At 41.3% G+C, this 18,142-nt stretch overlaps 1 protein-coding gene across 1 annotated transcript in view; it reads left to right on the plus strand.

Moving 5' to 3' along the window:
- SUSD3 (sushi domain containing 3) overlaps window positions 1–18,142 on the plus strand; it is a 100,882-nt gene that overhangs the window by 70,869 nt on the left and 11,871 nt on the right. The window contains exons 3-4 of the mRNA XM_018567126.1: window positions 7,322–7,469; window positions 17,106–17,267. Coding sequence (XP_018422628.1) covers window positions 7,322–7,469; window positions 17,106–17,267 — 310 coding nt within the window. The remainder of the gene's footprint in view (window positions 1–7,321; window positions 7,470–17,105; window positions 17,268–18,142) is intronic.

An 18,142-nucleotide genomic window follows, 5' to 3' on the forward strand; every position in this document is an offset into this window, starting at 1 on the left:
ATCAGAGAAGTGGCCCGCCAGCAAGAGCGGGGGCGGGGGGGGGGGGGGGATGAGCTGGATGATGCTTGATGTCCTCCAGGCAGTAAAAAAACAGGCTCTATCACACTTGCTGCAGCTTCTAATGCACACAGTGAGAATCTCACAGTGTGCAGTGTAATGGGAGTAAGCAATTTCAGTACAGAAGTAGAGCCTGTAATACCAAGCAAGACTGAAGGTAAGGCTGGAGTTCAGCTTTAATAAATATATATTTTTTAATGCAAGCAATGTAACTGCCTCAATTTGAATTGGTATTGGCCTTTTGCAATCCAATATACAGCCTGAAGGTTGGGAAAACCAAAGGCAAAAATGTTTTGGACTGAGTGGGTCACCTACTTTGGAGTGTGAATCCCACAACAGCACAGCTTGGCATTGGATCGTACCCTGATAATGTTCCTGTAAAGGCGTTAGGATTCCGGGCATTGGGGCTGATTTATAAAGGGTTCACCCAGCGTATAGCTGAGTGAACAACACTCGTACAGCTTTACTGCCACTAGATGGAGCTGAGGAGCATAGAAATTCTTATGCTCCTTGGCACCATCTAGTGGAGCTGAGGAGCATAGAAATTCTTATGCTCCTTGGCACCATCTAGTGGCAGTAAGGCTGTACGAACAGCGTTTCCCAGCTACACGCCGGGTGAACTCCTTATAATTCAGCCCCTATGCCTGGAGTCGTTGTTTAATATAAATTAGGTTTGCCACATCAAACATTATCAGTCTTACATATAGATTTTGCTACTGATATAGTGCATACGTTTGTCATCTTCAGAAAGAATCCATGTCGTAGTTACATTTAAATTAAAATTCACGTCAGTCTTTTATGTAGCAGTTTAATTAAACATGAGGGTGATCAGAGAGAGAGAGATGTTTATTCCGATTTGCTGACTCATCAGCTCTTTCCCATCTGTCTCCGCTGACTGGAGCTCATGACACAGGAAGGTTAAATATAAAGTCGTGAAATATGAAGGAGCTCAAATAAACTGCATAATAAACTGTCCAAAATACTGTACTGCCTGAACCATAAAAATAAATACAACTATGCTAATTTTATTGCGCGATTTATCATATGGTTTGATTATTACTTATGTGAGCAAATCCTACCTGCCCATAGATGGTAAGCTGGCACTGGTAGATTTTCATACAAACGTTCATATGAAAAATCTCTTTAGGACATTCTTGAGAGACTTGACCAATGTTGTTTGAAATTTCACTGGATTTTAACATTCGATTTTGGAATGATGAACGAAAACTATATTCCCTGTTAGAGTTTCATATGTTCGAGAAAAACTTTCCATCCTGCTCCTCCCTTTTTTTTTTCCAACACTTGCAAATGATTGTTGATTTGATTCCATTAGATCCTTGGTTCTCAACTGGTGGGTCGTGACCCAAAAGTGGGTCACGACTAAAGTGTGTCGCTGCATGCCTTCCACTTTTCTAGGTGAGAGGCTCCTTAGCCTCCCCCTAGCACTGTCCATTCTCATACCGAGCAGCTATTCAAAATATGCTGCCCCGACACCGATTGCCGACTTGGGGTAGGCTGGGAGTATGGCCGCGAGGGAGCTCCATCCATACCTGCATTGCTTACAGCTCCCTCGCATGTCCTGTGGAGGTGCCTGGACTGGAGTGACATCACATTCTGGCTCCCGGCACCTCTACAGGCACGCATGGGAGCTGTACAAGCAATGCACATATGGATGGAGCTTCGTCACAGCACAGCAGCTCACACTGCCGTGCATTCGATTGCTGTGCAACATAGGTTGTGACTTAATGACCGGGGACAAATGTGGGTCCTGAGGTTACATAGGTTGAGAACCACTACATGAAATAATCCAACCAAGTTGAGAGGGAAAAAATTATCCATACCGGAATCCACCGACGAGCTCAGCCTCCTCTCTCTGGTGCTAGCAGAAGTGATACAGCGCGCGCCTGTTACTATTTAAACAGGCGTTCACTATATCCAGACTCTTGACAAGATAAGCAAAATGCACAGCGGACTTCCCTGCTACGCTAATAGCACAACCTGTCAGAAGTTGTATCCAGCGATTTAAATGTCTTAAATGGGAATGGGTGGGGCAAATTTAGATTGGGGGGTGCCTGAGTTTAGTCTTGCCTAGGGCAGCACAAAACAAAAATACACCACTGGCTACAGCGCTAAAATGGAGGAGAGGTAGGAAACATGGGCTGCTGTAGAGGTGAGTGTACTACTTCTTCCATCACAGGAAATTGACGTTTTGACTTATTAAAACTTCTGACATAGGCACTTTATGTGCCTCAGCTCAATCTAGTGGCCATAATATAGTATTCCCCAGATATTTTATTCGACTGGGAAAGAATTTATACTAAGAACCTTTGCTTTTCCCTCCATTGGCACAGAACGAACGTTCAGAGTTTCACAGGTGGAATGGCTCAGCAAATTGTTTATGAATACACCCCTATATGTCGGACACATCAACAGTTTTTTTCTCTACTTGCAGCATGTTTAACCACTTCCGGGCCGCAATACGTCTAGAGAGTGAGACAGAAGTGGTTAAAACAAGAACACGGCTGCGGCAGCAGACGTGTTTATTGGTACAGCTTTTAGCAGCAGGCGATTGCTGTTAATGTGCAAGCGATCCGGCATCTGTACAGCTGGCGGATCGTTTGTACCGTGCGGTATCGTGCGGCGTCCTCACCTTAGCAGATCCCTGCTTCCTCAGCTTCTTTGGGGTCCCTATGTTACATTAGGGGTCTGAAAGACCCCTGATGTCTCCATAAAGAGGACCTGTCACACCCTATCTGCTATTACATAAGGTACTTGTTAGCCCCTATGTAATAGCAATGGGGTTAGCGTAAAAAAAAAAAAGTGTTTAAAAATTATAAAATTAAAGTAACATAAACGAAAAAAAAATGCAAACATTTTTTTTTAAAGTCCCCCGCCCCCCACGTGCACGCACATACACCCGCAAACACGCGTCGGTGCGCCTACGTGCGAAAACGACAATTGCACTACACATGTTACATATCGCCGCGAACGTCGGAGTGAGAGCAATAATTATAGCACTGTCAATCACTATTAACACTAAACTGATTAGCTTTAAAAGTGTTTAAAATTTCCCCTATGGGAAATTTGGGGTATTGACTTTTTTTGCGGCTTCACGGGCGAACACAATTTTAAGGCTTGACATGTTTGATATCTATTTACCCGGCATGGCCCCGTCTTTCATATTTTACCAACAAATTGGGTATTATATTATGTTTCTGTTTAGTAACTTTTAATTTAGTTTATTCTTTCCTAAAAATACTGGTTTGATAAACATTTGCACAAAAAAGTGCAACATAAAAAATTGCAACTAGCATTTCTATATTCTACAGGGCCTCTGCTTTCAGAAGATATATCATTGTTTGGGGTCTGAAGTTGTTTTCTAGCCAAAAAGTTATATTTTATCATGTGTGCGCAATTAGTGCACACAAAAGAAAATGCTCTGGACAGCAAGTGGTTAAAGTATAACACATGTGGAAATGTGCCTGTATTACAGAGATGTACTAAATATGCTTTTTTTTTTGTCTTGACATACATTTTAAGTGACAAAATCACTGTAAGTAATTAAAAGGTGTATGTTTAATTATTTTTTTTTAAATCTCTCTCCACTTACCCCTTCGAGTTGGACCAACTTTTTTTAATAGGTTAAACACAATAACTGGCCTCAGATCAATGCAACCCACTTTTCACATTACCACCCCTAGGCCAAGCGGGGTGACACACATACACACTTTGTGATAGAGCCATTTGGGAGCTTCATATTGTAACTATTGCTTTGTTGTGGGCCAGTTAAATGGCAGTTTGAGACATTTAAACAAATATATTGAATGTGGCAGTGCAGACGCGTATGAAGAAGTAGTTGATCTATGGGGAAAAATTGCATTTTCATTATGTGACATGGCAACCTCGGTATTTCAAAGGAGACTATCACATTATGTCAAGTCTTGTAAAAAACTTGCTACCTGTAAGCGGTGCACAATAAAGATGTTTTTTAACAAATTAACTTTTCTAGTTTAATTTGTCTCACTGTTCATTGGCATGCATAAGTATTTAATGATGCCTAAATAGGAGGCAAGAGGTATGCAAAAGGCTAAGTAAGGCAGCCGTAGTCTAGGAAACAGAAAGAAGGTGAAGAGGAAACAGATGAAGATTCAACCCTCCCAGGGTGTTGCAAGTTCAAGAAGGCTGTTGAGTTAAGCATAATTACTCAGTGATTCCAGGCAGAGGTAGTGAGAGCTCTGATAATTCCAAAATTAAGGTATATTTCTCTATGTGACTCACTCCCCCTCTGTTCTCTTATGTGACAGCACTAGTGCTTGGCAAGTGGCTGCTTAGGCACCCAGTGACTTCACATGGGGTGGAGGCAAAGTCCTTCGTCCTGTGAAAGCTCCAGGTGGTGACTTACCGGTTACCTAGGGCTTTCTCTGTTCACTTATGGTGGGCAAATGGAACAGCGAGGGAGAGAAGGTAAGGTCAGTACAGTATGTGCTATGGTTACCAGATTTTCAGAAAGAAATAAGGGGGCAACACACTAACCAGATCACTCTCAAAATAATGCCACCATTTGTAGCCACACTTATATCACACCCCCATTTTTAACACTCGCTCAAACAATTGGTCACACACTTTAAAACCAACTTTAAACACAATAAACTAAGGTACATTACAATCACCGGGTAATTGATTGTGGTCAGGTCCTCTCCGTCAGGAGGCTGAATCAAAATGGTATCTGCTTTCAAGCCATGATATTATGTATAGGTTTGTCTCTTCCCCTCTACCTTTCCCATGCATTTGTCCCAACCAGTGGAAACCTTGTTTCTTGTCTGAAGTAGTATGGCTGCAGTGGTTGCACCATATTGAGGTAGTGTGTGTGTGGCGCCATCTCCAATATGGCCTCATAGTGCATAGAAAAGCCAGCTGGGAAGATGATTGCCGGGCATGCATGACAAGCTCCAGCAGCGACATATTGGAGTGGCAATGTGATTCTCATTGGCGTCATCCCGAACACCATTACCCGGCAGTGCACATTAGCAAGGCACTACATCACCAGGGACATTACCAAGGACATTTGTTTACAATGGACAAGCCCCTTCAAGACAGACAGACCCCAGCAGGGACAAATGATAGCCATAGTATGTGCAGCTGGTTGAGCTACCATTAAAGTTAACCTGACAAACAGCTAAATACCAATCTGAAATACACATATATGTATGGTTTTAAAGTTTGTGTAAACCATTTAATAGTGTGTGTAAAAGAGTGTGTAAACCCTTTAATAGGGTGACCACCAGTTTCTAATGCTGCAGGAGTGTGGTCACCCTCCTAAAAGCAACTGTGCTTTCATCCAATCTGCTGCAGTCAGTGCAACCAGCTGTTGGACTGACAGCTGCCATTGCCATTTAGCAGCTGAGACTGGGACTTCCTCTCACTGTAACTACCACTTTTGCTGGACAGCTTGGCCTGTTACAGGAAGTGGAAAAATGATGGATCTACCGGTAGGATCGACAGGTAATAGATCTAGGTTACAGAGAGAATTAAGAAAAACAAACTATGATGTGTTAATACCACCAACAGACTGCATAATATCTGCCGTTTTTACTTTTCCCATAGTTCCACTTTAATTGCCAAATTATTTTGTGATTTGGACATCTATTGCACACTAGCACAGCTAGTCAGATGACACACTTATGTTGTGGTTCAGCAACTGAGCTTCCTGGTTCAACTTTGTGCCTTATCCTTATCCTCTATCCTCCTCAATTCCGTCTATTGGAAAAGACGAAGGGCCATCTTTACTGGTAGAGGTGTGTGCATTTCAAGAATAGTTGGCCAAAATTACAAATCATTTGGCAGATAAAATAGTAACCATACATTATAAGTATGCTACCAATGTAAAAAATAGGGTAACCACTTAGAATGTAAAACAGTGATGCCTTACCTTGTGCTAAGAGGTTTGGCTGTTACACAGCTGTGGCAGCATAGAACATTGCAGTGTGGGGGCAGGAAGCACCATTTGTACTGAGAGGCAAAGGAATATGAAGGCATTTCTAAGTAAAAATCAGTCAAAACTTCATGAACCCAACAGGTACCCATTCCTGTCAATGGCAACTTACATTTCGACTGCCCTCCCAACCTAAGTACTTCCAAAAATACAGTCCTTGTGTGTTGTAGAGTGGTGTAGAGCCGTGAGGTGCCCACAACTCACGGTAGATGGCCATACGCCCCAACCACAGCTCACCCTTCCACTTTTACCCCCCATCTTACCCCCTCCAGCACTCCCTTACCCATTCATACCCTGCTTCCCCTCTGCCCTTTCTCTCCCTGCTCCTTTCTACCCACCTTGGGGACCCCAAGAATCCCAGCTTGACTTTTTAATTTGGACTTCTACATCCCAGAACTGCAACAAGAGAGAGACCAGTTACCTCTACCCTTGCTCTGTAACAGCAGTAGCTTTGTACTCAGTTCTTTCTTCCCTGAGATTACTGTCTAGTCCTACACAAGGGATGGTGATTTTCTAAAATATGGATGTCACGCCCATACATGCATATAGCCCTGGGATATCCTATCTCCATTTGCTAGCTTCCTACTCCTGCTGTCCCCTATTTCCAACCTCCACCCCAGTAGCACTCAGTAGGCACTATGATTTGTACTTGTAATTAGAATATCCTGCCTATGCCTCAATTGCCTCTGTACAACATCCTGTTTTCGACTTTCAAGTTACAAAACTTCTTCAATAAAATGTACTTGATATAAAAACAAACATTCAAAAATTATACCAGGCTTGGGTCCAGGATTATAGATATGAGTCTTTATTTGGGCTTAAAGTGCACAGATGTTTTTAAGTTCCTATATTTTTATTTCATTTGTTAGTTGTCCCATATATTAGCACGTACCTACCTGGAAATAAAGTATCTGCCTTTTAGTGATTGTCACATAAAGCTACACACACTGCCAAACTGCAGAGTAAGATTCCTTAAGCCCTCAGTATACATATATATTTATCACCTCAGGCTATTTGGCTGACTGCATTCAATTAATATCCATCAGCAGACAGCCGTTAACATAAGGAATATAAAAATAGGACCCTACTTAAGAGGTGTTCTTAAATACAATGTCAGCTTTGAATGGCATCCAGAAATTAAAATAATTTGTCACTTTTAAGCTAAACATCAGCTCGTCCAAGGGAAAAAAGCAGGACTCTGAACAATAGCTTAATGATTAAACAGCTTTTGCATTTGGAATCCATGACTATAATTTATTTCTTTTTTTACAGCTTTATCAAAGTACGAGACGTTTGGATTTAAAGTTGCAGTCATTGCCTCCATTGTAAGCTGCGCCATCATTCTGCTCATGTCGATGGCATTTTTGGTTTGCTGCCTGGTGAAATGTGTGAAGAAAAGTGAACGGAGAAGATCCAAAAGGTAAAGTGAAGCAGCTGCCACTATGGTACCTGGCATGCCTTGCAATCCCCCCCTAATTTCCAATATTTCCAATTGTGCACTGGCTTCTGTAGCTACAAAAGCAGAAATTCGTCCAATTGTGCTCCTGGGTTGTCACCATGTGAAATTGCTTCTAAAGGATACACATAGGCATATCAAGACACACCACGCAGGCATTGTGCACTGTTGAGAAATGCCATGCAGCCATTGCTGGAGTACATGTAGAGGAGGTGGCTGGAAAGGGGCTGCAACAATAAAACAGACTAAATAAATTGGCATAAAAAAAAAACACATGGCAATTATTTATGATATACATTAATGTAGCAAACTATGTCATTCAGTTAAAATGTACATCTAGTCAAACGCAGTACCCATCTGACCTTGTCCTTAATCAGGGGCAGATATGATTTACAGATCTCTTGGGGCCGGCTGAAGCAAGATCAGGTAAGATGGCAAGGCACAGATGGAGCTGCCGTCAATCAGACCAGTACTTGGTCTGTCTCCGAGTAAAGGGATTATCTGGGCAACCTGATACCAGCACTGCATTGTACTGTTGTTGGTCACTGTCACAAAAAAAGGTTATTAAAAGTACATGACAACATTTCCTTTTTAAACCCATCGTAAGCATATCATAGACAATTGTTTTGCCTTTATTAAAAAAGCTTCATGTAAAAGTTCACATAGATACATTAGTGCTTTACTATATTACATTGCACTTATGGAAGTGGGTGTCTTATCTGCTTCCACTTCATTTCCCAACGAGGATTCTTGTGCTGCACATATGGATATCTGAAAGAAATTAAACCCGTTGCTATAGACTAGTCCATTTGTACAAGAAAATGATTTTTCTGCACGTAAAGAACCACAAGGATGCCCAATGTTATGCGTAGTAAACTGTAATGCACTTCAGGCACATTTATCTTATGTTTGTACTCAGGGCCGTCCTCTATGATGAGGCATCTGTTAGGATTATGTGGGAGGGTGGTAGGCAGACTGGCATGGCCGCTTTGCTGCATAATGTTTGCAGTGTGCCTGCAACCCCCTTTCAGGCCAGAGCATTCCAGGTTGAATAGAGCCAGGTGGGGAGATGTCTAATGGCCATACATCTCTATGCCCAGCTCTTGGCAACCTGGGACACTCTGGCCGGCATCCCACCCAGCTTCTGGCAACTAGTGAGGTCACTGGTTGCCTGAAGTTGGGCCAGAGAGCCGGCATCACTCCTGCATGCCTGGGCGGAGGAGTGAGGCCTGGGCGGAGGAGTGACTCCTGCATGCCTGGGCGGAGGAGTGATTTCCCCGCAAAACTCAGGCGGCAAAATAGATCAGGACACCCCTGGTAGTGCTTGATATTTATTGTTAAAATGTTCAATAAAAATGATTGAAATAGAGATCAAGAAAAAGTTTGGATGTTACAATGCATTTTTCTTTTTAAGGCCCAGTTGTCACGATTGTGTTCCCATGCACGTTATTGAACCACACGCTAATTGCAATGGTGTGATACGGTATCATTTATTAATTTAACCATGCATTGCAGTGCGCTGCCAAAAAAGCGAGGGTCCGGTTTCTAGGCTGTTGAGGTGTGTTTCCACCCCATTTATTTTTAATAGGCTGCCTAATGCATCACACATTAATGCACAGTGTTAACCACTACTACAATGCACCACAGTGGTTAGGTGTGATCCCAGCCTTAAGGTCCCCACACACCTTACGATAATCGTACGATAATCGGGGGAAATCCCGCGATCGTACGATTATCGTAAGGTGTGTGGAAGCCGTGCGACCTCTACTACTGTAAGGTCGCACGACTTTAAACTTACGGACATGTTCGAAAATCCGCCGAGCATCGTACGATGTTCGGCGGGTTTGTGGCATGTCCGTACGATAACAGCCGTACGGGCCAGTGTGCGCAAGTGCACACTGCCCGTTCGGCATTGCGGTCATCGGAAGCCCGCCCCTCAGGGGGCGTAGCTTGTGATCATCGCAAAAGTCTTGCGATGGTTGTAAGGTGTGTGCCCAGCCTTACACTTTTGTGGGGAATGTTCATAATTGCTCCTTACTCCCTGTAAGGTCAACAAAACAAAAATGAGGGGACATCTCCCCAGTGGGGACACTAAAAAAAAACCCAACTATTCTGAGTGGCATTCCACTTTTTTATACAAAGGCCTGTAACCTTTAGTTACAAATCAAAGAAAGTGTAGTGTATTTTAAGTTACCTAAGATAGTAAAGGTCTTATTGTCTTGCTAATGTGTCTATACAGTATATACATATAGAGTGCATTCAGTAGTAAAATGTGAGCGGCTCTTTGGAGCTACTGTGGCCATTTGCATATGAGACTCCTCTGTAAGATCAGAGTTGACATGCTGAGCCCTGTGTTTCCGTTATCCCCTTGGTACCAGAATAGCTTTCATTGTGGAAATCTTTCATTTTAAAGTTACCCGGCACTGTGAATTAACCATTGCTGAGTCAAGAGTATATCCGGAACAATTTGCATATTCTGCTGGCTTTGTGCTCCTGAAATGCTTGCAGCTTTACTTATTCACCTATTTATCTTTCTATTCTCTCTATTTGCTGGCTGTCAGCATAATTATCTTAAAATGGAAAAGCCTCTTATTAAGAATCTCTGGAATATGGTATAACTGAAACACGTGGATTGTGAAAATATTTAAATAAAGCTAAAGTGGGCCTGTCAGTCACTTCATTTTAATGGAATGGAATGGTCACATACATACATACATACATACTTCCATCATTCAATAGTGCATTATAATAATGAGTAAAAATGTAATACCCTATTGCCATGATTAAGTTGCCGAGCCTACTTGTGTGTACTACAGCCAAAGCAAAGATCACATAGTCTGTGGTCGCCAGAAACTTTGTGGGATTTTCACATTATTCAGACTGCATAGTGTCCATTGATTTTAATCAGACAACTTCTTTGAGATCTAACAATAACTATGTAGTGCAAGTGCCTGTCATATACATAATGGTTGTGTAGATTAAAGGAGAACTGTGAGGTGAGTGATTTATCATCCTCATAGTTAGAGCCTACTTGTGACATTGAAACTATCACACTTCGGCTCTATTTATCGGCATGTGAGCGAACACATAAGTTGCTCGCTCACTTCCCAATCATCTCCCTGTCACCGCTCTCTGCAGGGATTCCCCCTCCCCTCTCCGATCCTCCAGCGCTGACTGGAGGAACGTACGGGGGGAGGGCACAACCGATGGCATGGCGAATGCATGCCAGAATTAAAGCTAAAGATGGTCCAAAGAAATATTAGAGTGTGCAACTTTTTTTGGTCACGCTATATTATTCTGTTACATAATCCACAATCTATATCACATCTAAACACTTCCATATAGATAATGTCACATGGAAATGGTATAATGAGCATAACTCTATGTGTTTCTCAGACTAACAGTCCCCTTTTTAGGAGCATATGTGGAGGGATTTTATCTAAAAACATTAAACAACAAATCAGTACATATAATTAACAGTAATCTTCAAACACTAGTATTTCATACTCTTATATCGTAAATAGCTAATAATAATTTGCAACATCAAGCAATATCAACTTCAACATATGCGGCTAAAATGTCCAAAGTATGATGGGGCTGTTAGGGTTCTGCAAAGGACTATGTACAGTCACTTTTATTTATAAATAAATGCATAATCCTTTTATATACTATGTTGGTTCCTATAATATATTTCTTACTGAACTCAGAGTATGATAAATAAATATTCACTTACTTCCAAGAGGACCACCAACACAGAGGGAACATAGATAATCTTCATACAAGCCATCGGATGATGAAGTGCATCTATAAATCAATAGAACCCATTATTCAATATATACACATAAGTACCTAACTACCCTTTATTCCATATAAGTTTCCCCCTTGATACCAAGATCTTTTACTTGGTTGGATGTTTAGCAGTATTCACCCAAATGAGGCAACGCCAAAATGTCAACCTCATTCAGGTCCATCTAGGGCAGAGTCATGGCTTATTATAGTCCTGGCTATAAGCTAATAACATCAGAAACTCCCAAATGCCATTAAGAACAATATCTCCTGTGAAATCTGAGGGCGGTAGTGTTTGATTTAGCTTCTTGTTGTTCTTTACCAGAAATGGTACATATCAGTTACAATTCCTCCACTACCAACTAATTAAATATTTTTTCTGACACCTGGAAAAGAGACGTTGATTAGATTTCACTTTAATCGGCCCGAGGAACATTATGTTTTTATTCGGCTTAAATTGAAATTGTGTTATAGTTAATAAAGTGGAAAGTATAACTAAAAATAAATGAAGAGGAGGAAAAGCAGAGGAGAAAAAAAAGACACAGGGAATTATCATCAAAACAGTTTCTTAACGTGTTAGGGGAAATTATATTTACTCAGTATCATCTGTATTTGGAGTAAAAAACAAAACTGTTCAGTGTTTAATTTTGGAATTGTTCAGTTTGTTTGACCTTATTAACGCTATGGAATTTTTCATTTATTTTATCATTGCTTTCTATAGAGGAAATTAAATTGTGTTTAGAAAGCATTATAGAATTGCAGTTTGTAGAACACACTAATTCCCCAGCATAAGAAAGCTAATTAGGACTTGTTTACAATATTTCAGTAAGAACAGAGGTCTGATTTTGCATTCATTTTCACATATGTGGGAATGCCACATGCTAGGGTACCATTGTACAATGTGGTCTCTACTGTAATCTGTGGAAGTCGTATTTAGTGCACACACGATTTAAACTCAGGAGTTAAATCTTAAAAATGCATTCAAGTACCTTTAACTATTAGCAAAAATGTAACCAATTTGTGTATCACTCAACCGTAGATCCTCAAATCATCTCTGGACTCATGCTGACACTGCCCTTTCTTCTGGAGGGTGGCTACTTTTGTTGCCCATGGTCCTTGTGTGTGTTGTAAAGTAGTCACCACTCCAAGCTCGCTCCTGTGATGGACTACAATCCCACGTTTAGTTTACTAATTTGTATTGAGATTGTAGTCCATCACAGGAGCGAGTTTGGAGCGGTGTCTACTTTACAACACACACAGGGACCATGAAGAACAAAAGGAAGCCACACTCCAGAAGGAAGAACAATGTCAGCACCTATTCAGAGATGATTTGGGGATCTATAGCTAAATGATGCATTATAAGATTAATTTTTGTTAATAGTTAAGGTGCTTGAATGCATTTTTAAGATTTAAGTCCTGGGTTTAATGTCACCTAATTATAACCTTAAAGGACAAGTTTTTTCAAAAACATCTAAGCCCCCCTCCCTAGCTCCCAAATATACACAGACTAGACATCCACTCCAAAGGTCCTTACCTCCTCCGACAGTGGCAGCTTCCCATGTTGTCTTCAACCTGGCTAGGTAGGAATCTAATGCCGGGCTGCCATACCTGCGCACTACCTACAACGCCCAATAGACTTGAAATGGTAACGGTACGAGGAGATACGTAAGCACTTAGAGGGATGTCTAACTTGTGTATTTTTAGGGGGCCAGGGAGGGTGGCTGTAAGGTTTTTATAAGAAACCTGAACTTGTAATTTGATGGCTTGTTTAAATCATGTCTGTTGGGTTGCATTTTTCTGTACTCCACCTAACTTGTATGTGTGAACAGGGCATGTAAAGAACTGTTTTTTTATAGGTGTTTTGATCACACCAGTGTAAACAAGCCCTAAACGATAAATATAATTTAAGTGCCGTTGTCCTATAAATTGGCTCCGAACTGGGCAATGCACTTTGATATCCTTGTGTAAGCTATATTTAATAAGTATGGAGTTAGTACAAGGTTTGTCTAGCAGAGTGAACAGGTCTACAACCTTTGTTAGGATGATAGGACCCCAAGATCTCTGCTCACTTCATGACCATGGATGGATGTTAGACTAAGCAGGAAAAAAGCCTTCCTACCCCCACAATAACAAAAATAGTGAAAGGCAATAAAAGAGATTGAAAGAAAATTTAAAAATTACCTTACACACCAGCTTCCAACAGGCTCACCTTGGAGATGGTGCTCTCACTAATCCTTTTCATAGGATCCTGGGTAATCTAAAGATACCAAATCCTGCAACAGTTGTGCTACTGTACAGTGCTGGAATCCTTAGATGTCGCCAGTGCATGCAGAAAATGCCAGGAAGCTGTAAGTGTAAGATGAGTATCTTTTACATTTTTCTTTCAATGGTTTTCATTCTCATTAAGTTTGAATTGGGGTTTGAGATCCTCCTAGAAAAGTGGACCTTGTATTGCAAGGTTTATTTGAACAGATACTGCAAGTTTTACAATGATTCTCACCCTTCAATTTGGGAATATTCCACAAAATGTGGGAGTGATGTTGGCAGTGATCACATGACCACCACTATCCCATGAGTTCTGCTGATACCGATAGCCGCAACATCCGTGTCTCTGCCTTTAGTGGAGAGCAGAGCCCAGGGCAAAACACTGAGCAGCACCAGAACTCTGCAAAACCAAAATCTGTGCCACTGGTCCTAAAATTATGTTTGGGCTGCCACAGCAGGAGTTCCTCCACTAGATGATCTAGACACAAATGTAAGCATAATAGTGCTAGGTAAAAATACATAGTACCATGAAAAATATGACCTTAAAAGTTGACATCAACAAAAACAAAGTCAAGCTCAGCATTACTTTTGAGATATCTCTTCATTAGGGAAGCTCAAATTAATATGAAAGTCTTGTGCAGAACAATTTTTTTTACATTCTGTTTATTACTTCCATTAACTAGCATAATGAATGTTGTTATAGCAATATTCATAAAATACCATTAGAGAATGTGGCATTCGAATGAACAAGTTGCAGCTGATTAGTTTCTTAATCAGAGTGTTATGTCCCTCCATTCCACCAAGGGTCTTAAAAACTCAGTTTAGTATCCCCCATAGGGTAATAATATCCAAATTGATGGCTCGAGGGCTGTATGAAGTCCAGGACATGGCTTTTCCTTCATACATCAGGTTACGTAAGGGTGAAATTATGTGACAGAAAAAAATGTAACAAATCAGCATCTGCATGTGAGGCCATTAGAACCTATAAAAGCTAGTTGCTTACCGCTACATAAGTGCTATTATGCAAAATTTGCATTCAGAAATAACTTCAGCATAATTAAAATAATGAATTACTAAAAACCTCCTCTATTTCTTATGGAGTGAAATAGAATCTAATATGTGGCTCAATACTTGATGTCGTTACACACTAAGTGGAATATAGATTGCCACTAGCCCCCCCAAGAAGGTCTATTCACCGTTTATTGTATGCCATTATTTCACATGGTTCATGCTAATATTTCAGGGCCCCAGAGGGTCACTTTGTGAAGGCAACATGTTGCCTCGACAAAGGGATCTTGCCATGCCCTGAAATGCTCCAGGCAATATAACTGGAAAGGATAGTGGGAGGTAAGTGTAAAGTGTTAAACTTACCTCTGTGCTATCCTTTCCAAGATAGAGCTCTCCAAAAACTGTGCTGTGAGTTCAGCACTACTGTTAGCTGAATGTTTTTAGTCTTTTTGCTCTTTGCTTCCTGTTGTATTATGCATGGAATTATTTTCTGCAATGGGGCTGGACATTCCAACATAGCTTGTTCTTCACAAATAATGTAAAACCTTTACTATAAACACCAAGGGTAGTGCCTACCTCACCATTTAGAGACTATTCTGGCATTTTTAAAGCATAGCTTGCACTAAAAAGCATATTTACTCCACCCTTCCAAAACGCTACAGTAAAATATGAAAGTGAAGTAAAAAGGGACAATTACCATGCTCCATCTGCGGAATACTTATGCTATTTACAGATCAAACATTGGGCCTCTTCTCTAATTTCCAATGAAGTACCTTCCAACCAATTGACGATTTTTGACCACTCCTCTGCAACCTAAACTAATTTTGATTCTATATTCACAACTCAAGTCTGTGTCATCCGTCTGCATCAGGACTATGTCCAAAAATGGGAACAAGACCTACAAGCATTTAAGTCTGACAGACTGGCAACACATTTGGATCACAGTGGCTTCCTCTACTATTAATATTACCTCCCTGGAAACAGCATATAAATCTTTGATGCGGTGGTACATGGTCCCTTCCAGACTGTCCCATCTCATTCCCGCACATACAGCCTCAGGTTTTCGGGGGTGCACGCGCAGAGGTTATGCCTTACATATCTGGTGGTCCTGCCCAATGATCAAAAGACTCTGGATTGAAACATCCGGGCTATTGCGATCCCTTTTTCACAAACCTATTGCTAAAGACCCCTGGTTGGCACTCTTACATCTTAAACCCCCTGTCTCTTACAAATGGCCAACACAAACTAGTGTTTTTTATGTTATTGTCAGTCAAACAAGTAATTGCCCAGACCTGGAAGAAGCAATTTGTCTCCTTCGTCAATGTGCGACGTAGGATTGATTCCTTTTTTATCAATGAGAAACTGTCTAGTTTTTACAAACTAGACAGTTTTTAGACTCCCAAATGAAATTTATCAAGGTCTGGAATCCTTGGATTTCCTACATCCATCCTGCCATCCCTTCAGAGAGCTTGACATTTATCTGAGCTCACTTAACAACAAGATGCCCTTGTCTTAGGGGACCCTGGTGCTGTTCTTTCCACCTTATTCTCTCCTTTGCTCTGTTGGCTCTTCTTTTAACTCTTCTTTTTCTCCTCTCCTCTCTCCATTCTCCCTTTCTTAACTAGAACATCATGTATGATGTAGACTCAAGTTTATACTTCGGATAGGCACATAAGGCCTGCTGAAAAATGTGTCTTGTCCCCTTTAAGAGATCGAAATTGGCTTTATTTGAGTACTTACTACATTACTCTTACCGTTTATTGTAACCAAATGTTATTGATATTCATCTTGTAACTTGGGGGGTGCATATTCTGGGGGAATATATGCTAATCAGCATCCCTCAGGAACTCAACAAAAGGATGGGGGCGTCCCCCCTAGAATACGGAAGCCAGGGTTAAAGGCTAAGTTTACCTTTTCGAGCATGTTTCAGGTTACACCCACATTCAGGGTGTAACCTGAAACATGGTCAGATCACAAGATCTACATGCTTTAGAATGTAAAGTCCTCTTTAAAAAGCAGTAACTCATAAAATGCTATCACCTACAGCAGCCAATCAGACTTCATATCTCATATGACTATTACAACAACTGGTTTGCCATGACCTAATGCAGTTTGGACTTTATTGTTGCTCTTTTCATTGCCATCCAATCAATGACATGTGCACTTTAAATGCAACGTGTTTAGCTCAGTGAGAATGTTCCCATTTCATATACAAAATATTTAGGTATAAGCTACACAGCCAACCGCTGCGCTCATTTTCTTACAAATACATTTTAAGATAAGTGGTTTCACAAACAATAACGCTGTGACTATGAAAACAGGATAAAAGCTTGTGCGTGATCAAAATGTCATCATGCTAATAATCCCAACCCCAGGAAAGCAGAATGTAACGTTCCACATAAAATATCCTTCCAATTTGACATGGGAGCGAAGCTTGCTCTGTGTGGTGTGTTGGAGAGAGCCGGTACATTGAGTATATGCATATTGCGTGGATGTACCTCCTTCCATTGATCTAATCTTTTGTCATTTCACATTGTGCAGAGACAAGGTCATATGGCATCAGTTAGAATGCGAAGAACTGGAGAACATGCAGGCGGCATATTTCGCAATGAAAGGGGGAAATAACAATAACAACAAGCCAGCGAGGCGGCCAAGAATCGACGACTGGCTCAATATGGTTTACGAGAACCAAGGGTTTTGTAGGTAAGCGTTAAATAAAACAGATTGTTGTGCTTATAAATCATTGGGAAGATAAAGTGAGATTTGCTATTACTTCCTTTCACTAAAACCATATTTAAAGCTTCGGCGCATAGGAAGAGCGCTAAATGCAATGTCAAATTATTTCTGGACAGTTTTAAAGTGAACCTGTATTTTGTGCATGCTGTACTTTGTTTATCTGCTGCTTTTTACTAACCTGATGTCAGGTCGTATCTACTATAAAATGCGCCTATGATATCCCACCCAGCTGCTGGTAACCAGTAACGTCACTGGTTGCCAGGAGCTGGGCGAGACTCTCTGGCCGGGGTCCCACCTAGCTCCTGGCAGCCAGTGATGTCACAGGACACCTGCCAGAGTGAAAAAAAGTCAGCTGTCTCTGTGGGTCAGGAAACCTTCGCTGATCCACAGAGTGCCAGCTCCCCTTCAAGTGGCACCCAGGACATGTTCCATATGTGTATATACCACTGCCTGATGTTCACCCCCCACCGCCCCATTTGCAATGGGAGCATGTGATCCCCTCACCATACTCCCAAGAGGCAATGCTAGGTGCCTAAGCATCATGTGGTGGTGTGAGTAGAGTTCTTGTCCCTGTGAAAGTTCCAACTGGACTGACCTAGAGTTGATATTAAACGTGCTTTGCTTTGACAGTCAAATTTTGTAGTGAGGGGCCAAAGTGGAAGGTAAGTATGAAAATCAGGGGCTGGTGACTAAGTTTACTTGTAATATTGCCCTGCATGGCCAAAGTACAGGTTCATGTTAAAGTGTATATACATGTGAGCAGCCTTGAACTTTTACCATCTGCTGGTCATTAGCAGCCGTGGGCTTGGTGCAAACCCAGTTTGCCTGAGTTCACCCATGCC

The sequence above is a fragment of the Nanorana parkeri genome, unplaced genomic scaffold (genome assembly GCF_000935625.1).
Source record: "Nanorana parkeri isolate BGI_ZX_2015 unplaced genomic scaffold, ASM93562v1 scaffold1011, whole genome shotgun sequence".
NCBI classification, from domain to species: Eukaryota; Metazoa; Chordata; class Amphibia; order Anura; family Dicroglossidae; genus Nanorana; species Nanorana parkeri.